At 48.3% G+C, this 21699-nt stretch overlaps 1 protein-coding gene across 2 annotated transcripts in view; it reads right to left on the bottom strand.

The window, feature by feature from the left end:
* The window catches only part of TRIO (trio Rho guanine nucleotide exchange factor), a 234913-nt gene that overhangs the window by 33780 nt on the left and 179434 nt on the right, over nt 1–21699 (bottom strand). The window contains exons 34-36 of one of the 2 annotated variants that reach the window (XM_040494140.1): nt 9387–9679; nt 7829–7999; nt 5232–5327 (exon numbers count right to left, since the gene is read on the bottom strand). In XM_040494140.1, the coding sequence (XP_040350074.1) occupies nt 5232–5327; nt 7829–7999; nt 9387–9679 (560 nt within the window). Of the gene's footprint in view, nt 1–5231; nt 5328–5455; nt 6379–7828; nt 8000–9386; nt 9680–21699 lie in introns of those variants that run through there. The other variant, XM_040494134.1, reaches the window with a different exon arrangement.

Raw genomic sequence — 21699 nt, 5'->3', positions numbered from 1 at the left:
GTTTCTGGACACTTGCGACCTCCCTCCTCTTGGGCAGCAGCAGCCGTCATGCTGTCTTGATGACGCATCCTAGACTCTCACTCCCCACTGGATTTTGGTTTTCACGAGTGACTGTTTTCAGTGTCGTATGCCCTGCGGAACCTCGAACAGAGCTCTGCGGTGTGGTCAACACATCTGACTCGGAAGTGGACTTCTGCCCCTGGATTAATGTGACAACGATTAGCGGCTGTTTGCTTTCTCGCTGGTACATATTAACTGTGCTTCTTACCCTGAATTCCTAAAGCTCCTAGGGGTATGGGTTACGGTTCTTTTAAAATTTCCAAAGCACCCAGCTGGAGATGCAGAGACGATCAAGGGGCAGTTTACCAACTGAACTGGGAAAGTGTGATTAGCTTATCTTCAAACGAAAAGTTCAAAACAAACTTCAGGACACTTAATATTTCCTATCAAATCAAAACCTCCAATGCTCGTCCAATTTTCTCCCCTTGAGGGTAGCAGACCAGTGCAGGCTTTGTCACTAAGCACAGCTCTAAGGACACAAAGTCAGTCCATGTAATTTTGTTCACCAAACCCACGGAGCTGTGGAAACACACCAACTGCTGTGCTTATTTGTGATAAACCGTCAAGGAACGGGGCTTGATGAGAAAACAGCACTCTTATTTTTAAGTAAATAGTTATTGACCTTTACTGGAAGCCAGCACTCTACGGGAAATAGCAGGGCCTTGCTCTGTGCTCATGGATCACGGCGACAGGGGTCTGGAGGAGAACGGGGTGCTTCGCACTGTCTCCCGTCTAGGCCTGCAAGGAAACAGCTGATGCTCGTTGGATTCAATTCTGCTCCTTTCAATGGTGATAAAAAATAAAGAAAACCAAGAAGATGTCTGTAGATGTCCCTTCAAACAGAGCTGCAAGCAGGGTGCTTCACTGGGGTCTGTGAAGCTCTGGTCTCCGGCTGGAGGAGCGGCTGTCTGGACCCCAAAGGACAGAGGTGCCGGGCATGAACCCAGCTGGGCAGCCGGAGAGGGTGCAGACGCCCCGGCGGACGCGATGGTGGTTTGGTGTTCCTGCCCGCCGGTTCTCACACAGGCGGCATGACCAGGGAAAGGCCACCACGGGATTGAAACTCCTGGGACGTCACAGAGTCGGATGGATTACCTATCTGCGAAGCACTACGGGTTTGGTGGTGTATTATGGGCAGGTTCCCTCTGTTCCTTAGATGCAGGCAGGTCTGCACAGACAATCCATCTCCTCTAAGGTTAGTTTTGATAAATTTCCAGGTTGTGAAATTTACTTTCAAAGAGCTTAACAGAAGGTGTTACGGTTATTTTAATTTCCTTAGTTTGCCACTTCCATATAATTCCATGTTTTGTGGATTTGTGCCTCCTCTGTATTTTCTTAAGAAGGTTATCTGATGTTTATTACTTCTTTTTTTTTTTTTTTAATTTTTTTTTTCAACGTTTATTTATTTTTGGGACAGAGAGAGACAGAGCATGAACAGGGGAGGGTCAGAGAGAGAGGGAAACACAGAATCGGAAGCAGGCTCCAGGCTCTGAGCCATCAGCCCAGAGCCCGACGCGGGGCTCAAACTCACAGACCGCGAGATCGTGACCTGGCTGAAGTCGGACGCTTAACCGACTGCGCCACCCAGGCGCCCCTGATGTTTATTACTTCTTGAAAGAACACGTTTTTGGTTTTATTTATTCTACTGTTTTTCTGTTTTCCAACTCATTAATTTCTCTTGCTCTTCTAGTATTCTTGAGGTAGATGTTTATTTCACTTATTTTCATTCTTTCTCAGATCTCCCTTTATATTTCAATCGACGAAGAAAAGAAAACCCCAGGGTCAAGTTCAAACAGTCGCTGTGGCTGTTGGCCACTGCTGCCTTACTGCCAATGACGTGCAGGCAAGACGCATCCTCTTCCAAGTCCTGGTAGGATCAGGAATGTGGGGATGAGAGAGAGGCCGAAATCCCAGGAAATAGTTTTCAGGGTAGTTTTTATTTTTCCAACAGACTCCGCAGGTTTTAGGGTTAAGTTCAGGTGCCTGAACGTCACGCTGCACAAGAGCTGAACAGCTTCTTCCCAGTCCAGTTAAGCTAACATGTAGCTTTTGAAGGGTAACTGATTCAGTGTGCAAATTCTACTACCAAGGCGCTACAGCCTGAGAGGCCACCCATAAGAAAACAGGGGCAGATGACTATGCATCTCTGGCACGTGATAAGTGTGCAGGGGGAGCTCAGGGTCACGTGAGAGGGCAGGCTAAAGGGTATTAACATGATTCAGAGTTTTCATTGACAAAAAGCAGTTCTCGTTTGACATCAGAGGATTAGTGACAGGAAATCAACACACAGCAATGTGTCCCTTGAGTCAGAAAAAGAGGGCAGGATCTAGATTACATTCCATGGACAATGAAGAGGGGGCGAGTCCATCCCAAACAGCATAAATACGGTCCTTCCACCAGGGAAAGGGCAGGCATTAGTGACTCTGCCCATGTGGATGGGACCTTGCTAGCAGCGTAGCAGCAAACAGCACTTGTACCGAGCGTAGAGCTAAAAGACACAGGCTCAGAGAGCCTAAGCGTAAGCAGCAGTGTTTGAACACAAGTCTACCTGACTCCAAAACCTACGCCCTTTCCACGACGCCAAGAGCTTTAGGCCTGTTAACTGAAGGAGAAACGTAAGTGAGTAGAAAGAACTTAGTTTCGACCGGTAAAGTTCAATGCCTTAAAACTGAGAATAAGGAATAAAGCAGTAAGAGCTGAACGAAACCGTGTCGTAGAACTCCTCTGCATTGGAAGCGCATCTGAATTAATCAGAAACCAATCTCTGTCCACTTAAAATGGAATGCGATGTCAGTACTTGCACAATGATGGCCTGGCAGGGTGACAAAGAGTTGCCTCAGAGCATTGCTTGGGAAAACTATTTCAATTATTAGACAAGAATAATTTTAATGATCATATAACTGAGGAGTATAAATGTTGTAAAAATGTTTAAGGGTGTTTGAAAGCTCACTGGGTACAACTTAAGTACCCTTTGTTTAGACCATCAATCGAGTTGTCTCAAAGAGACAGCCAGGATGTGCTTTAGCGCAGTTCAAACTGCAATGATCCCAAATTCTTGACCAGTGGGGTCAAGTTCTTGGGTTGTCTACCAAGTACTAGCAACCTTCGTAACTTCCAAGCCCATCATGTCACTTTCAGAACATGACTGCCTGAGAAGAAATTCCAGTGATGGTGGAGTGAGACAGTCTGGAGTTTTTCTTGACAGAATCCCCACTTGACTGAGTCAACCACAGTCTCATTAGTTTGGAAGTGTCTGAAGGTGTGCTGAGGGTCAGTGGTAGCAGAGATAGGTTGACAGTTTCTTTTGTAGTCTCTGATGATTAGAATGATCAGATGATTGATTAGAAGCTGTCTCGGGGTAGAAGAAATGGGAATGATCTAACATTACCCAGTTAATACCTGATGGAAGGAAGATAAATGTCTAAACTTAAAAAGTATACTCTTTGATCTGGCAACTCCAACGTTGAAAATCTACCCTACAGACACAACCACGCACACATAGCCAACATGGGTGTTTACAGTAGTGCAAAACTGAAAACTTTATACACACACACATACACACGTATGTATTATTACTAGGGATGTATTTAAATAAATTATAGCATAATGAGGTCTCTGCTCCTTCGTGGCTGGTTAAGTTTTTAAACTCTGTGGCTTTAGTTTTTTCATGTGTAAAATAAAATGACAATAGTGTGTACCTACCTCCTTGGACTTCCAATATGTTAATACATGCTCAGCACTTAGAATGGGGCCTGGGTTAGAGTAAGCCCTCACGAGATGATCACTGCCATCGATACAGTGGACTACTATGCAGCCAGTACAAAAAATGAAGTAAATCTGTATGTACTGATGTGAGAAGATCCTCAAGATATACCAAGTCTCAAAATCTTAAAAACTCCACAAATCCACTCTGAAAGAAAGAGCAGGCACAAGCATCCTGTCCCTCTCACCTCCCCGCATATGTGTGCACCTGCCGAGAAAACATCTGCAGGGAAATCTACCAAACTGATCACAGTGGTTACCTCTGGAAGATGGACTGGTAAGAGAGGCTGGGGGCTTTTATTTTCAGAGAGGTGACGTTTAAATGATGTTAAGTCACTTTACGGGAGTTGTAGGATATAGTAATGTAAATGTTGTTGCCAATAATGGTTTTTCCATCTCATAGGAAAACTGAAGAAACACAGAATTGCTTTGAATCAGTTAGAAGCAATGTACACCTATCTAACTTCAAATCAGTATTGTTGACTTTGGGGCTTTTATTAAACAAATCCATGTTGACCAACTGGAAATGCAGAGGTCACTCAGAAAATAAAGCCCTTACATAATAATGCAAGCTTTTCTCTCCTGTACACTGTAAATCCGGAAGAAAGACCTCAGAGACAGCAAAAGAAACTGTCAACCTATCTGTGGGTACCACTGAGCCTGGGCACACCGTGGACGAGTGGAGCCGACCCGACCACAGCTGTAATGGTGTTAGCACTGCTATCAGTGAGGGTGCAGGAATGGATTATAATCTTGGCTCCTGGGAGGCACCTCCAATCTCCTGGGATATCTTTCTTGACAGGAATGTTTGTTTACAGAGGGGCCTCGGGCCAAGACAGAGCGTCTATGCCAACGGTATGACTCTTGCTGGGGGCTTTGGGCCACGTGGGGTCCTGCTTTCTGGAGGGGCAGGGGACAAAGGGGAGCCACGCAAGCAGTCAGTCTTGCGTCCATGACTGAGCTCAAATAAACACTCTGAACACCAGGGCTCGGGTTAGCATCCCTGGCTGGCCAGACTCTCCCGTGTGTGACATGCAATGATGTCAGACACCACTGTCAGGACAGGAGACGTCAGCACTCTGCATGACCCTACCGGGAGGGGACGGCTGGAAGCCTGAACCCTGAACCACAGCTGCACCCTGCCCCGTGTCACCTCCTCCCTGGCTGACTTGAATATGTCCTTTCACAGTATAAACCACAAATGCGGGCACAACGCCTTCTCTGAGTTCTGGAAGTCGTCCAAGCCAATGACTGAACCTGAGGGTGATGTTGGGGACCCCCAAACTGGCAGGGTGGTCAGAAGGGAGGGTGGCCTTGGGGTCTCCACCTGTGTAACACGCCCCAAGCACATTCAGCAGCCCCGAGAGCGGTTTCCAAAGCTCAGGCTCGCTCTGTCTGGGAAACCTTACCATCTTGCTCTTCACGAGTTCTTCAATCGCACTCACGAGCTCGGCCGCACTTGGCGTTTCGGAGCTGGTGGGCCGGACTAATAACCGGGAAGAGGCCTACGGAAGAAGTTAAGAAAAAGAAAGGGGGGAGGGGGAATGCCTCACGTTAGTCACCGGACAGACAGTAAATTCTCCTGCAAGCTCAAGCTCTTTTTCAAAGTAAGTCCAGACAAAAAGACCACAAGTTTGTCTTTGTTTGCATTTATTTAAAGTCATCCTTTTAAATTTACAATATTCTGACATGAAATATTAAATAAAACCTGTCTGGGATACATGTGGAAAGCAGACAAAGTCTGTTTTTTAATCCTCAGTCATGTAACATCATAATGTTTTTCAAAAGAGGTGACCGGGCACGGGGAGATTCTTACGATAACTTTGGCAACTACCAGCAAGGCTAGTGGCTAAGCAGGAAAAAAAGGACGGAATCTGATCAACGGAAGAATGAAAGGCTTAAGTTCTAATGAGTGAATCCTTAAACAACCCGGAAAACAAAACAGGATACTAAAAATGGCTTTCCTGTGTTTATGGGGTTAAAAGAAAGAAACAAGAAAGAAAAGGAAAGGAACCAGGGTGCACTGACCAGACAGGGCAGAGGGGGACGAGCTCACCATTTTCTGTGCCATCCATTTCCCCAATGATTAGTGCAGAGTACAGAAGATCTGTGGCCTCACAAGCTACCAGATGCCGTTTACGGCTAGAATCAGGGTGTACAGGGGGTGACAGTTAAGGAATTTCAGGGAGGGACTACTGAATTCAAGTTTCAGTAATTAGCAAACACGGCGTGTTTGCAGATTACTCGTGCCATCGATTAACTGGAGACTAGAAGAGGGCATAATATGAACCTTGCTTCATATTAAGGACAGCAGAGAAGCATGCGACACACGGCTAGCTGTCCTAACGATGCATTTCTCACAGTAGACAGATATGGGTTTGTACATTCACAACAAGGCTTTTACATATGTGGATCCATGTATGCGCTTTGCAAAACAAATGTTGGTTTGGTCTAATGAAATCTGGAGTATGGGGTGAAGAAAACGAAGAAAAAAATTCAAATGGAGAGGTAAGGAAACTGAGCCAAAACAGACACAGAACACAAATCAACATAATGCTGCAGTGAAAGTTTACAAAAAGAGAAAACAGAACAAAACAAAATATTAGTCACAAGGTAATATACTCGCTGGGAATATCACTACAGACTTTTGCAAATGAAGAGCTGCTACTGATAAAACCCAATGAGGTAACGCAGCAACTGATACGTGATTCTAGCAAACCAAAGTACACTGTGCAATCCACTCTCCAGATGGAGAAAAACACTCTTCTTGGGGGAACAAGTCAACCAGGCCCTCCACCTCACTTTGGCTAACCATCAGATTTGAGAAATGTCAGTTCTGTGCTTTAAAAGAAGGTTATCGCTTCGAATGCCACAAAGCAGTTTAGGAATCGTCTGAGAAGTGACGCATTCCCATTTCCTGCCGAGGCTACTCTGTGCAGGGGGCGAGGTCCTCTGTCACCTCCCCTCAGCTGCCCGCAGCACGCGGCCAGCACCTCAGATGCCCCCAAACGCCAGACTCCAACCCAAGCCACGTCCTCAGCCAAGACCCGCAGCGCCCTGACCGCGCGCTCCGAGCCACAAAGCGGGAGGAGGCGGGAGATGGCTGCCCAGGCTACGACTGCGTAGTCGGCCTCGGCCTCACACGTGTCGGTCACGGGGCCGGGGCACGGTCCAGATCATAAAACACAGGCAGTCCAGCAAATGACCGTGTTAGCATGGAGGAGGGAGTCAGGGAAGGAAAAAGAGGAAGAATGGGGGAAAATGATGAAAACATCTGTTTTACTCAGAAAACTTCGTTACTGCCAAAAAAGAAAAGGTCTCCGGTGATGACTTCATAGCATGGTTTTCAACACCTGCCAGTTTTGGGAAGCACACCGGGGCCAGAACGTAAGGGGACGTACAAGCCAGTTACCAGCTTTCCATTTTGATACTTTAGGGCTCTACACCTGGATGCACAAAGTTGTCATAGATCAGGTAAGAACTGACCAAACAAACAAAAACCCAAGATTGGTTTGAAGCCTCCACATACACCTGAAGAGGAGACTCATGGTTGTGAACCGATTCCTAGACCCTGGCACCTATCCCTGCACCCCAGGTGACCCTTGGCACTAACGGCAGGCATGCCGGAGAGACCAACTGGACAGCAGCACCACGTCATCTGGAAACAACGCCCGTGTGCAAAAACACCTAGCAGAGAGAGCAAGATGGCCTAGTGTTCATTCAGGGCTGCGACCCCAAGATTGCGTGAGATTTCTCTGACTCCTGTCTCAGGGACACTGGTCAGTACGGTAAAAAGAAAATAAAGTCACTGTAGAGGCAGCACTTACTGAAGCATTATTAAAAATGCAGTGACTGTGTCTGTAGGAGAAACGACACGTGCTGGCCCACTGCTTGCTCTAAACTGACTCTGGTATTCCTACGTGTGGGGTGAAAACAGGCCGCACAGCTTCCCGCCGCCTGTCCTCAGCCCTGCTGTGACGCTGGTGCTAGGTGGCGGGGCCCGTACCTTGTCGTCCTGTGAATCCGGCTGCAGCAGGCTGTGCTGTTGGATGGCCATGGGCGGGGGGAGGGGCACGGCGTCGGCGCCCTCCTCCCCTTCCTCCTCCCCGCAGCTCTGCATGCCCGACGAGGAGGACTTCGAGAGTGTGCCGCTGCTCAGGCCCTCGTTCCGGCCCCTCTGAAATCAAACCAGCGTCCGCGCGTCACGTTCCAGGCCCGACTGTCAACATCAGGTCACAGACAGAGCCCTAAAGGGTGAACTGGGGGAAGTGTGGCCGGCACAGGAACGGAGGGGACAGAAATCAGGAGCAAGCTCTTTCCACCCCCGATGGGAACTGCTCATTCCTTTCTGCACACCAGCTACCTTGCTTGCAGACTCGGACCGGAGAAGGGCCCCCGCGCGTGACTTCTGAAGAGACCACCAACATTATCCGTTAGGCTTTGAACACATCTCGTCGTCCACCACCACCCCCTCCCCGGGGACCAGTTCAAAAGCCTGAACCCTTAATAACTCTCATTCGGTTTCTCTCGTCTACTTCCATTTTGTTTCTGATAACTTGCTAGAATAAAATTCACTGAAACTATAATGGCATGAAGACTAATACAGTTCAAAATGCTCGGGAAGAATCTGAATTTAGTCTCACATTACTTTTACTCGGCTTTCACTTTTAGAAAAGTTGTCAGTTTTATTTCTACACAGATGTAGAAAACAGACAGATGAGGACATAATAAACCACATTACTGCAGTGAAAACCCAGGGCAGAACATGCCCAGGAAAAAAGCAGCAGAAAACCCATGTCTGCAAAACAAATTAAACGATACAAATCTTATCCTGTCTGCCTTTTTCTTTTTTTTGAGGGAGCTGGGTGGGGCTGGGGGTGGCGGGCCTCAGTTAAAAACTCTGAGGGCCCCTCACTGCCACCACCAGCCCGACAGCCTAGCCTGGGGGTCACGAAGGGATTCTGTTCCTTGCGGTGTAATTTAAAGCTCCCACCCCTGAATGAAAAGGGAACTTAGACAAATTCCCGGCTGGCAGATACCCGTGTATCTGTAATGACGTGGGAACGATCCAGTGTTTACTGGTTAGCAAAGTAAGCTCGCCCTGTGTCGGCTGGGGAGGACAGATGTTAAGCATGAACTGAGGACACCCACACCCCTCTGGCCCCTGCACGTCTGAAGCTGGGGCCCTGCCTGCGCAATGCTGCGGCCGTGGTCTAGGCCGAGCTCAGGGACGGCCTGCACCTTCGCAGCTTGAGCGGCACCTCCCGGCTTGTCTGTGGCAGTGGGGCCAGGCGGGCTGGGCCAGCAGGGCGCCTGCTTCCCGCTGGAGCAGGCCTGGGGGGACGCTCGGAACCCTGCGCTCCTTCTCGGGAGCCACCGTGGGTCCCGACCAGGTCAACACGGAGCTGCCAGGGCCCGCCTGTCCCCACCGAATCCAGTCTGCTAAAGGGGGATGGACCGAGCTGACAGTCACAGGGACCCACGGGAAAGGGAACCGAAGGAGCGTGTTCCCACGACAAACGAGCATCCCCACGACTCCAGGGGAAAGGCCGGGGGGCTCTGACCTCTTCCACCGTCTCGTCCTGCGGGGTGGCTGCGCTGTCGTCCGAGTCCTTCTGCGAGCCGGCATCGGCGCTCTTGCGGACCTCCCGGCTCTTCTTGTGCTTGTGCGCTAGCTTCTTCACGTGCCCGTCGGCCTTGCCGCTGCTCAGCCGTCGCACCGGGCTCGTCAGCCACTTGCGCAGCGTGTTGCCCGGGCGTTTGGGGCCCGGGGAGCTCTGGGCCCCCATCATGTGGGGCTGGAGAGAGGCCACGGAGGCGGGCGGGCTGGCATCGTTACTGGAGACGGACAGCGAGTCTGAAGGGTGAGAGAGACACGGCAGGTTTGACCGAACGGCCTACAGACAGATCCTCCGGCCGTGTTGCCCGCAGGCTGCATTCGCCTGCAGGCGGGCGCCCGGCTGTGCCCGCCGCCTACCTGCGGCCTGGAAACGCGGGAAGGGAAGGTCCGCTGTCTCACGCACACACCTTTCAAAGCTTTACTGAACCTGAGTTGTTCCCAGAGATGATTCTCCTCAGGACGTACCGTTCCCCCCAAAACCCCAAGTCACCAATCCCCTGAAGACCATCACACAGATGGTCTTTAAAACCACGTTCATCCACTTTCTTGATAAACACAAGCTACGAAAGAAGATTTCAAAAGAAACTAAGAACTAATCCTGGTGCATAAAGACATCAGTTTGACTCATTACCAGTGAACAAAAAGTACGGCTCTGTAAATAAAGCGTGGACGTGTGCACGTACGCACATCAGAATGGATCTGACCTGGTCTACGGCCATACCACCCTGAACGCGCCCGATCTCGTCTGATCTCGGAAGCTAAGCAGGGTCGGGCCTGGTTAGTACTTGGATGGGAGAATGGATCTGACCTGGTCAGACTTTGGGACAAATGACACCCATCTGGAACGCTGTGTCAAGAGCGAAGTCAGCAGCTGGGAAAGGGGGTAATGCCGGCTGGTTTGGTGGGAGATCCGGCCTGGGGCCAGACCCCGGAACTGTGCAGGCGCAGGGGGTCTTTCTCTTGGACTCGAAGTGACTTCTCTCGTCCAAGTAAATACCAGCAGCACATTTTTAAAAGAAATGTGAGGGGAAGCCTTCCTCAAATAACCAACAATGCTTTGCAGAAAACGTATCCGAGAGAATCTTCTCACTGGATCTCAAAAATTAAAGAGAGTTCACCCTGAATTGTTTTTTCAGGAGAAAAAAAGAGACCTAAAAAAAGCTTAGAAGACAGCTGACACTCACCGAATCCAAGCAGTTATGAGGCAGGACTTTACAAACTGAAAACCGGTGACAGGACACTGCCTGGCCCTTTCCTGAGCACCTGACTTGAGGGTGTCAGTCTAGTGAAATAGAGTAAAATGCTTTACACTTTAAGAAATGGAATGAGGAAGGAGATCATTCACTATGCTCGTTATTTTCTTAAATCTTCTGAAGCCTGAAAAATATATTAAAATTACTCTTTGAGACGATCCTATTTCACAGACACCTGTATTCATTTGTTTACCTCGGTGGCACCGGAGACATTATGTGCTGCAGTTACAAAGCAGGAGAGCTAATCCCTCCCAATCCTGTGATTATATGCGAGAGAGTCAACAGTAGTTTCCCACTCCTGCTCCAGACTCCTGGACGAGACGGCGGATCCCTGTCTAATTGCCATCTCATTCCTTCCCTGGCCCAAGCCTTGCATGGGTGGAGGGTATAATCTTCCATAAACAGATGACACATTTCAAGCAGGATCGCTCATTCTTAAAAATCTAGATTTTCTCAGAGCCAGACTTTGGTTCAAAACTAAGCAATACAGAATTCAGTTGACAAGTAAAAACCTTTTCCCCTGTGTGGGTATGTGCACATAGATGTGTGGATCTAGATTCGTTCGTTTATAACTTTATTTTAAAATGAAAGTCACTACAATATTTCCACATCTCTCTTTTCCTCAGGTACCATCTAAAGAGGCAGGAGAGAATTACACCATTAAGCTGGCCACAGCACACAGTAAGTACTTCCTAGAAATTTTCTCAGGTGCCAATTCAGGATAAAGGCAAACAGGGAAGCACAGTGCCTAGCCTCAGGAACTTTCACGTAGAGACAACAAGAAGGATGAAAAGAAGAGGGAGGTTGGGGTAATCCACATGCCAAATGACAATTTATTCAACTGCAGGTTTTTTTTTTAAGTTCCAACTAATTTTATTAGCAAGATGCTGGGTCAGCCACAGCAGGTGACACTTCCACAGTCCTTTAGTGTGCTGGGACTCAGAGCCAAGCCCTGTACGTGCCACTGGACAAAGATGAATAAAACCGTCCTTCACCCATGGGATCCGCCATGTAGTGTTTTCCAGGACCACATAACTATGAGGCCAGAACTATAAGCGAGTACAAATCCTGTTAGAGGCTGGGAAGAAGGGGAATTGAGTAGACGGATCCCAGAAGGCTTCTTGAAGGAGGCATCAGAAATCCCCAGCCCTAAGAAGTAGAGCGAGCTGATTCACAACAGCCCACGTGTGAAGGGCAGTCACGTCTTCCACATACATTCACTCAGCCGGGTAACTCAAGACAGAGGACAGTGGAGGTGGCACTCAGGCGGAGGCTGCGAGACGTCCGGGGCTGGCCAACCTACGACAAGTGTCACTGATGGGGCCCACTGTGCCTCGTATGAATTGAGGGAGGCAGGAAAGAGACAGAGGCCCTCTTACTTCAATAAAACCCAATCAATTACAGGTCTTGACATTCATAAGCAGAATACTCACACGTTCCAAGTAACAGGGAGCACCAGCTAAGCCAACAAATGAACCTCACACGTGTTCTTGTGCCTACAAGTGAGAATCTGGGGGAGTGTGGCACGGGAGCAGTGTAGCACATAGCACGAATCCTTACTGAAAAGGGGACGCCCGCTGTTACCCTGACACAGTCTTTGTCCACCGGAGCCTGCAGGGTCACTGAGAAGTGGGAGGGCACTTAGATGGGCGTGGGCAGTGGTGGGCAGGGACTCGGGGCAGGCCCTGCAGCACAAAGACCTCTCCTCTGGTCAGCAGCCCCAGCCGGCCTTTGGAGGCACGAGGGCATGAACTGCAGCCCATCAATACCGCTTTGTGGGACGCGGCTGGCTCTGCCCGGATACTTCCCATGGCATTCTAGCCTTGCCTGCCAAGGAGCTGGCCTCTCCCTGTGGGCTCAGCTGCAGAGCGCTTGGTTCGCTGCACTTTGGGAAATAGGTTCAAAAGAGAGTTCCTCCTCACCTGGCAGGTCACGCGTTATAAACGTGGCCGTGGCCTGAATGTTCCATCCCAGACCCGGAAGGAGGCAGAGCTGCCCAAGGCCGGAGCTCACCGGTTACAGATGAACTGCTGTTTCTAAGGGAACAGCCATTCTCTTCCTGGGCTGCTCTTTATCAAATCACTTAATGACACTGTTTCACTTTAGTGGAATATTTAGGACTTAGAAAAATCTGGCAGCCACTACGAACTAAGGAGAAAGTTTTGTTGCATTTTAAGCAGCACTGTTTCAGTTGTTGTTTTTAAGTAAGATCTATGCCCATCATAGGGCTTAAACTCCCAACCCTGAGATCAAGAGTCGCATGCTCTACTGACTGAGCCAGCCTGGAGACTGTACAATTTTGTCAAATTTTATTTTATTTTGTTTTGTTTTGTTTTATTTTATTTTATTTTACTTTATTTTATTTTTTAGGTCAAATTTTAAATTTTACCTTGAAAAAACTATTTTACTTTAGAAGTCTGAAAATGTAGAAGGAGATTTCTTCACCTGTCTCCAAGATGAGCACTTTGTCTAGTGCAGGTCTGATACACTGGCCACAATTCTGGTGATCAGCAATTAAATAAAAAAAAAACCAACAACAAACAAACCCCTAAATCAAAAGCAAAATAAATTCCTTCTCTTTCTACTTTGCCTTTAACAGTAATGCTCACTTTTTCATGCTACTTGACACTCTTCAAAAACACAACAAATTGTATTTCTTTCTTTACACTATACAAACTTCTACCCAAATCAATGAATTAAACACTCCATTTAAATGCTCGTTACTTGCTTGTGACATAATGTGACAATCAGGAATTTAAAAACTTAAAAATCATTGAAACTTAATATATTCATTAATAGAATGGAATAGAGTCCTGCTAATTTTGTTGTTGTTGTTGTTAACTGAGGAACACACTTTGACCACTAGACCAGCTGCTTTGTTGCAACTTTAACCAATGTGTCCTAATGGTACCTAGTGGAACTAAGGTCCCTAATGTTACTGGGCACAAGGCAAGCGTCAATCACACAACCAACAGGGCTTTAGAAGGTCTCCTTGGGAAGATCTTAAATTACTGGCCTGCACAGAGGTGCCTTTTCTAGAAGGGCTCCCGGTGGCTGTGATACACTGAGTCTAATGTGTCCTGCCCAGGTATAAACACCACTCGGGCAGGCCCCCTTCCTCTAAAACCTCACCTTTCTGCCGGATTACACTGTGGATGGCTCAGGCCAATAAGAGTAATCCTCAGGTGGAGGGCTATGGTCCCAGCTCTGCATAACCCTTTCGTGACGGTACTCTCCCAGCTGGGTAACTGCCAAGACAGGAAGCCAACCTCGACCTTAGACTCCAGGTTTCACGTGGGTGGGTGCTGAGTCTGGTTTGTTTACAAGTACGTGCCCAGCTGCCGGCAGGATGTGTGGCACATCCTGGGAGCTTAAATGTGTGTGTTGAATAAATGACAAATGGGTGAGTGAGTCGATTACCAGCTACAGGCTCCCTCCCCGACTCAGCACACTGCCTGCTAACTTAGGTTGACCGCAGTAAATGCCACCAACGTCCTGACTTGGTGGTAGACCCTCCTCAGTTCCGAGATGAGCTACAAGTACCACCGAATTTTAGTCAAATTCATCAGTCTGTCAATTACTTACTTGCAAGCTGGTAATTCACAGCAGATTGAGGCTATTCTTGTAATGATCTGCCCTACGTGGGGCTTTCTTGTAAGGCAGAGGCAGGCCCAGGAGCTCGTGGTGAGAGTGGTGTGCACGTGAACTGCACCCATCATGCATGGTGGGGACCAGGGAGCAGAAAGTGGATTCAGGACCAGACTGAACGGAGAAATACGGCGGAAACTAACCTGACCCTCAAAGAAAACTGTATTTGTTCCTGTTTCCCATCTTCAGCTGCTGTCTCTTGCCTTTCCCTCGATTCCTAACTTCTGGGAAGTAAAAAAAAAAAAGACTCAGCACCCAGTCCCACTGCTTTTTCACCCATCCCCAACCTTCCTGCCTCCAAGAACGGCTGCGGTCACATCATGTCTTGTCTGGGGATGTGCATTCTTCTAGCTTGGGGAAAATCCACTGATTCAAGTTCCAGACGGAGGATCAATTATGTGGCAAAAGGAACTGTGGGCTTGTCAAAGGGTCTGAGTCTCAGCCTGGTTCTCCCCCTCAATAGCCATGACCCCACACTGACATCCTGGCATCTGGATTTCCTCATCTCACAGGGCCAGTGTTGGATTACATGAAACAATGGGACGAATGAGCTTTACAAACGGTAAAGTGCTATTTGCAAATGTAGGATGGCTGAGGCGACCTTCTTCAGGACTCCTTGGTAGTTCTCCGCGACTTATTGCCACAATGTACTTATGCAACTGCGAGTACCCGGAAAATGGGGATTTGGATTAATCATCTTGGTAATCACAAGCCTGGCACGGTGACCAGGACATCCTCGAAATCATTTTGAGATGGATGGATGAAGTAAACCACATGGATTAGTTCATTTTCTTTCCATTTAACAACTTGTCCCTTATTAAGAAGAAAAAGTAAATTGCAGCAGGAAGAGATACTATCAGCACATCAGTCTTTTAAAAAGACGCTCGAGTGCATACATGAGAAAGCCATTTGTGATCTGCCTGAAGCCCTAAGAGAGGAAATCAAGTTTATGTCCTCTTATTTTGCGGGGGAGACCAAGCCCACATAGATGGCTTCTTTGCTGAAGTCAGAGTTCACGCAAAGTCCACGTTAGATTTCTTCCTAAAAAAAAGGAAAAAAAGCTCGGGAAAGGAGGGAGAGCAGGAGTGCTGACCCCAGCCCCTTGCAGGAAGCAGTCTTACCGTGCGAGTACACACAACACAGAGACTGTCGGGAGAAGATAAATCGCCTTCTCGTCCCAGTCACTAAGTTAGAGACATCTGTGATTCATAGAGCACTTTTTTTTTAATGTAAGAAAAAAAGGCAGAAGGACCATATCCTGCTGGTTGCAGACTAAGAAGGATCACATTTCATTTGAACCCTCCCCCCATTTCACAATGGTGGCAAGTCTCAGGGCGCCTGTGAGTGCGCACAGCGAGGAGCACAGTGCTGCCTGTGTCTGTTCACAGACTCTGACACGCCAGGCCCCGATCGCGACGACGTTTCACCGGACCCTGTTTTCCCTTCCTGCCTTTCTTCCTTTTCTGTCCCCACAGCACATGGCTCCAGGAGGGCAGAGATGTCTGCTGCTCTGTTCGTGCTGCCTCTCCAGAGTTTAGAGCCGGCTTTACCTTGAAGAGGGCTCTCTACAGATCAATAGCCATTTGAAAGCAATGGGGCCAGGTTCTGGCCCCATCCCATCACGTCCTGGGCTGGGCACCGTGCAAGTCCTGTAGCCGTCTGACTATGGAGTGACGGTGAGTCCTTACCCGGCGGCTGGGGGGGGGGGGGGGGGGAGGAGGAGGAACAAGCACGGACTTTGTAATGTTACAGTCTGACGCAAACAGGAGGCAATACTCGTATTTTTGCACAGAAAAAGAAATTGCAGAAGACCCGGAAGCAAGCAGGGGGAAGCGGGCCGCTGGGCTGATCGCTCACCGGAAGCAGGGACCGCGAGGACGGTGAAGGCCCCGTCACTCCGGGGGGCCAGCGTGCCGCCACCACAGCACCACATGTCTGCAGAGACCAGCACCCCTCACTCCACATAACGTCAACCAAACGGGCACACAGGACCCGCGTGGACGGCCGTGTCACATCTGACGAGGCCCGACCACCACGCAGACGTGCACAGTCAACGCTAGGAGACCTTCCAGTGAATTGCAACCTCGCATTTCAAATTCTCCTTCGGGGTCTCCCCCAACGATTTTAGCTAGTTTTGAAGGAAGGGAGTCCCATCTTTCTGTCCACTGTACATGGTCAAAGATCCGGGTCAAACGAACAACGCGGTGATGTCTCGATATACACGCTAACCAGGGGAAGCCTAACTCGGCTCGGCACGTTCCCACGGCAAACTGCTAATTTAAAATTCTACTTATAAGGACATAAAGGCATGTTTATTTAGCAGCTATTGCTAGAGAAAGATTATGTGCTCAAGAAAGATAACTCAAGGACACTTTGGGGCAGCTGCTTCCAATGTCTGATGGTAATTCCATCGTACTATTTTAGAACAGACTGGGCAGGGTTTAATCAGGTGCACCTGGCCTCCGGCAGTTTCTCAAACCTCTGTCTTGTCAAGGATTCGGTGCAGCAAATCACATTTTAATTTAGGAAATTCTTGTACCATACCAGGAAGGTCGCAACGTACACGTGAGAATCAGATGTAGAAAATTACTTATGGAACAGAGAGTTTGCTGACTGGGTTGGGGTTCAAATATTCCAGAGCATAATTTTCTGAATAATGACTGTCCTTTCTACTCTTGTCAAATTGGCTTTTAATTCCCTGCTTTTGGAATTGAGGTGACATCTCTTTGGAATGAAAAAAAACAAAAAGGCCATAATGTACTAGAAATCCTCTTGAAGATCACATAAAAAGTGAGCGAATCTATACATTTATTTTCCCAGATACCTGTCTACATTTCGTTTTACACAGGGACTACAACCACCTCCACGGGCTAAGTCCGTTAATTTACAACCATGATGAGCGAGGTGAACCTGGGCTGTTACTTGGGGGGAATTTTGTGCACGGAAGAGGAACTCGACCTGCCCAGTGATGCGGTTCTACTTCCAGTGCTTCAGATACTGGAGCAAGCATGTCTCCAAACTTAAGTGAGCAAGTGCCTGGAAACGTTTCCTGAGGGACTTCTTGCTCATTCCGGTTACCCTACTGTTGTTCTTACACAGCCTCTGCCCATCTCTGAACCTGCAATTCTTAAGTTGCTCCCCAGCGTCAATAAAAATCCACCAGGCCTGCAACACGACAGGACACCACATCGTCGGCGCCATCGGCCGTTACCTCCTCTCCTGCACACGCCCACATCCAGGTGTCCCAGGGTTCTGGGTCCTGGGGCTCAAACGGTCACACGAAGTCATGTTGACACAGGAGACAGCCTTTTTAAAAAGTGGGAAGCTGGACAGAGGCCTGAGCACTAGAGTCTGCAGAATGGTAAGGAATGAAAAATGTGGCGTGAGCATCAAAGGCAAATGTGCAAGGGGGGGTCCTCAACGCAAACACGTGAGCTCTGAATTTGCTTTCCAATATGAAGTAGAGACTGAAAACATGAAAAGATCGAACTTCTAAGTTGTTGCTGTTGTTTGTTAAAAATGATCCCTGGATTCCACCAGAGGTCCAGCACGGCCTGGCCACAGCTCGTGCTGTAATAAAGCACACATGTCCTTTGCTGTCTGAGAAAACGCACAAGTGACCAGCACATTCGCTGTTCCCGGAGCAGCCCCTCCCGTGAACTCACACCAGGGTTCACTAGCATCCCCCCCCCCCCCCACCTCGGGGGACCGAGTGGAAGAACACAATGTAATCACTGGCACCCATGAAAACCGACTCGCCTAGAAAGCACCGCACTCAAACAAAAACACTCGCTCTACCTTGTCTCTCGGCGGAGGTTGAAAGCGAGGGTGTGCACAAACAGGGCGATTACCCTGCTGTGTGCTTAGGGGGCCACGTCGTGAAGAGACAAGGGCCTTTTCACCACCACATAACGCGAGGAGCATTAGGGACACACGGCTTGTAATGTCTCACCAGACAAACGTGCAAACGGAAGTCACACGTGCAAACTTGCTCCTTTGGCTCACAGAGAAATCGCCAAGTGCTATTTATTCTTGGTGTGGGTTCTGAAAACACTACATAATCATTGGAAAATGTGGCTATGTCAACAAATGCAAAACTGCAAGCATCATTTTCCCTCTCAAATTCATTCTCGTGAGGGGAATGCTAACCTGTCAGAATTTCTGGTCAGGAAAGCATCTCATCTTAAAGATCTTTCTCCACGTGTGGGAAATTAAAAAAAAAAAAAAAATCTTTCTCCACGTGAATTTCAACACTTGAATTTCCAATAAGGAAACGTGGAGAAATTAAATAAAAATGAAAGCAGATGGCATAATCCTTTGCTTGGCTAATCAGATGAACAGGATATCACAAACTGCCAAAGTGGAGATTTGAAAACACCTCACAAATGGAATAATAGGAGAGCCAGTTTTTTTTGTTTGTTTGTTTGTTTGTTTGTTTGTTTGTTTTGTTTTGAGAGAGAGCACACACACATGTAGGGGAGGGGCAGAGGGAAAGAGAGCAAGAATCTTAACTCCGTGCTCAGCACGGAGCCCAACATGGGGCTTGATTCCACAACCTGGATTATGACTGAGCCGACTGAGCCACCCAGGTGCCCCTGGGACAGACGAGTCTGGATCAATGTAAGGAATTTAACACGGATTGAGTGAACAGACTTATCTACACCCTGAACAAAATGGGCCCTGGCTCATGTGCTGGGTCAGGAATGCTCTGGGTACAAGTAGGTCTGTGGCTGGTGACGGTTCATCAGCAGGCTGTTGGCCTTCAGGAAAAGAGGAGTTTGGCAGCTGTCGTGTCCTGTGACCGGGACACTGGGAGAGGCGGCATAGGGATGAGAGGTGGACCAGCCCCCGGTCGAGGCGCAGGGCCGACACGAAACCCCTCACGCTGCTGGGCGCCCTGCTGATCTGACACCCCTTTCCAGGGAGGTGGGGGAGACCAGGCACACGCGAGTCGGATCGACTGCTCGCCTGATGCAGACACCCACGCGCCGCAAACCACCCCATCAGAGAACACAACCATGTCGTCAGAGCTCTTGTCTCCTTCTCTCAACCCCGCTCTTACGTTGGGGCTTCCTTCTTCACGTGAGCCTCCTCTGCCCGGGACAAACGCTAGCTTTGTTTGAGGAGAGCTTCCAGCCCATACGCCTGCTTTCTCCGGGTAACAGGGCCATTTTCTTTGCCTTTTACATGAGTTAGCCCTTGAAATGTAGTTTTTGGGAGATGAACAGGCAGGCTTTTCTGCAATAGAAAGCCTAAGCTGTCACAAAGGGAAAAGAAATCCCCAAGGAGCTACCTTGCCAGTGATGACAGGGAGGGGATTTGGGCTGACTTTAACACAAGGACAAAAGCAGATGTTTAAAGATACCCTTGTTGGATGGAAGACAGACATTTTTTGAAAACCTGCATAAAAACGAGACTGGAAACACATACACAAATCCTGCAACCGCAGACATTTACGTCTCCCAGAGTTTTCAGACACCCTCCAGCCCGGCCCCTACACTCCTGCTTAGGGCTCCGTGGCTCTCCAGCCACACCGGCTGGGAAATGGGAATGAGAGGCGGGGCAGCATCAGTGCTCACGTGGAAAGTTCTCCAGACACGGAGCGGCCCCACCATGCAGCCCCACGTGAAATCCTGGGCAGTGGAGGTGACACCTCGCGTGGTCCGACTGCTCTCTCCTACACGGGGGCACGAAAGGTGTGAGCCCCAGACCAGGCTCTGCAGGGCAGAGCGCTGCGTGTGGCTGTGCAGCCCCCCCCCCCCAGGGAACTGCCGTGTAGGGGAGCAATGACCTCCCGGGGCGCGCTGTCCTCGTCTGCTTCCACGCTCAGGAACAGAACTCTTCCGAATGCTCCTGTATCCTCCTGCTTGGCTTCTTCAGAAGCTGAGACCCTCTGTGTTCCCAAAAAGTCAAATGGCTGTTCTTTTCACAAACTTACTTACGATTAACGTCACTTACACAAGGAAAACATTATAGAAACAAATGCTGTGTGTTTACCAGATTCCTTAGTATTTAGTATACCGCTGACTTAGGGAAAATGAGTTTTTTTTTCTGTGATAAAATAACGGGTTCTTGAGTCTTAATTTCTTTATTTGGGAAGCTATTCCCAGGGCAATACAGCATTTATTATAGCCCTGAATAGATAATCATCATTTAAGGGAACAGAAAGCTAATTTGGGGGGAATAAGCAATCCTGTGAGACTCGCATAACATTCTCTTCGTCTGATTCTGCCTTTCAGAGGTTCTAAGACTGCTAAGAAACATGAAATGTTTAACCTGTGGGCATAACTGTTCCTGATATTAAACACAAAGTGTTAGCAGTAAAACATTTCATCTTATTTGTAGGAGGCTTACATTTGAACCGTATTCTTCGCGATGAATATTTATGCTTTTGTTTAACATCTTCTTACTACTTGTTGGGAAAAAAATGACATAAGTCAGGGTATCTTCTTAAAGAAGAGATCAAAGATTTTTTAGGGGGGCAATGTGTAGATTTCCTTAAAGTTGAAAATGCCTCTAAATGAAGCAGGACATACACAAAGACACTCCCACGCAAAATGGTTTTAAGAGAACATTCTGTAGTCAGTGGTTTAAACTACATGATTGATTTGTTTCAGGTGGTGACAGATTTCTCCTCATTCATGCACAAATTTTTTATTTTTAATTAAGACCACATCCAGCATGCCAACATGCAAAAGCCTGTTTCATGCACTCTAGAAAACGTAGGAATTGCCTAAGAACAGAGCTGGCCAAAATACACGATAAATCACGCAAACTTGTTTTCGTAGAGCCACATGACTCATTCTGCATAACCGTACGCTAATTTTTACATGGCATTAAGGGCGAAATGACCAGGGCCTTGGAATGCTCTGCAGCGAGCCTGCCAAACACCATCACTCTCCACGTCCTCGACGCAGCAGGTTTGCTGAAGCTTCAGTCTCAAGGGGTGGATATTAGTTTGGAAAGAGTTCCAGCTGTGGAGAATGAGGAAAGGGATGGTCCCCCCTCCCCCACAAACCACAAAGCAAGTATCTAGTGCATTATATTTTAGGGTCCCTGGTTGTTGGGTTCAAAAATAAAGAACACAGAAAGCCCTAGCCAGTTAGGAATCCCGTTCACAATTATATTTCAGGAAAACCTCTCCCAAAGGCGACATGAGGCTCTAAGTTAAGGCAAGGCATTGAAAAACGGGATTAAAATGTTAACCGCAGCTGAGGAGGCAAAAAGTACAAGGTGTGCCTGTGTGCGCACGGTTACAGCCCACTCCAAGAACACAAAGCGTTAAGGGCTGCGATCCCAAACTTTTAGTCTGATTTTATGACATCGCCCCCTGCCCCCTACAAGAACTGAATGGAC

This window comes from Herpailurus yagouaroundi, unplaced genomic scaffold, assembly GCF_014898765.1.
Source record: "Herpailurus yagouaroundi ecotype Mexico unplaced genomic scaffold, PumYag 29, whole genome shotgun sequence".
In the NCBI taxonomy this organism is placed as follows: Eukaryota; Metazoa; Chordata; class Mammalia; order Carnivora; family Felidae; genus Herpailurus; species Herpailurus yagouaroundi.
This window is presented reverse-complemented; position numbering and strand designations above follow the sequence as displayed.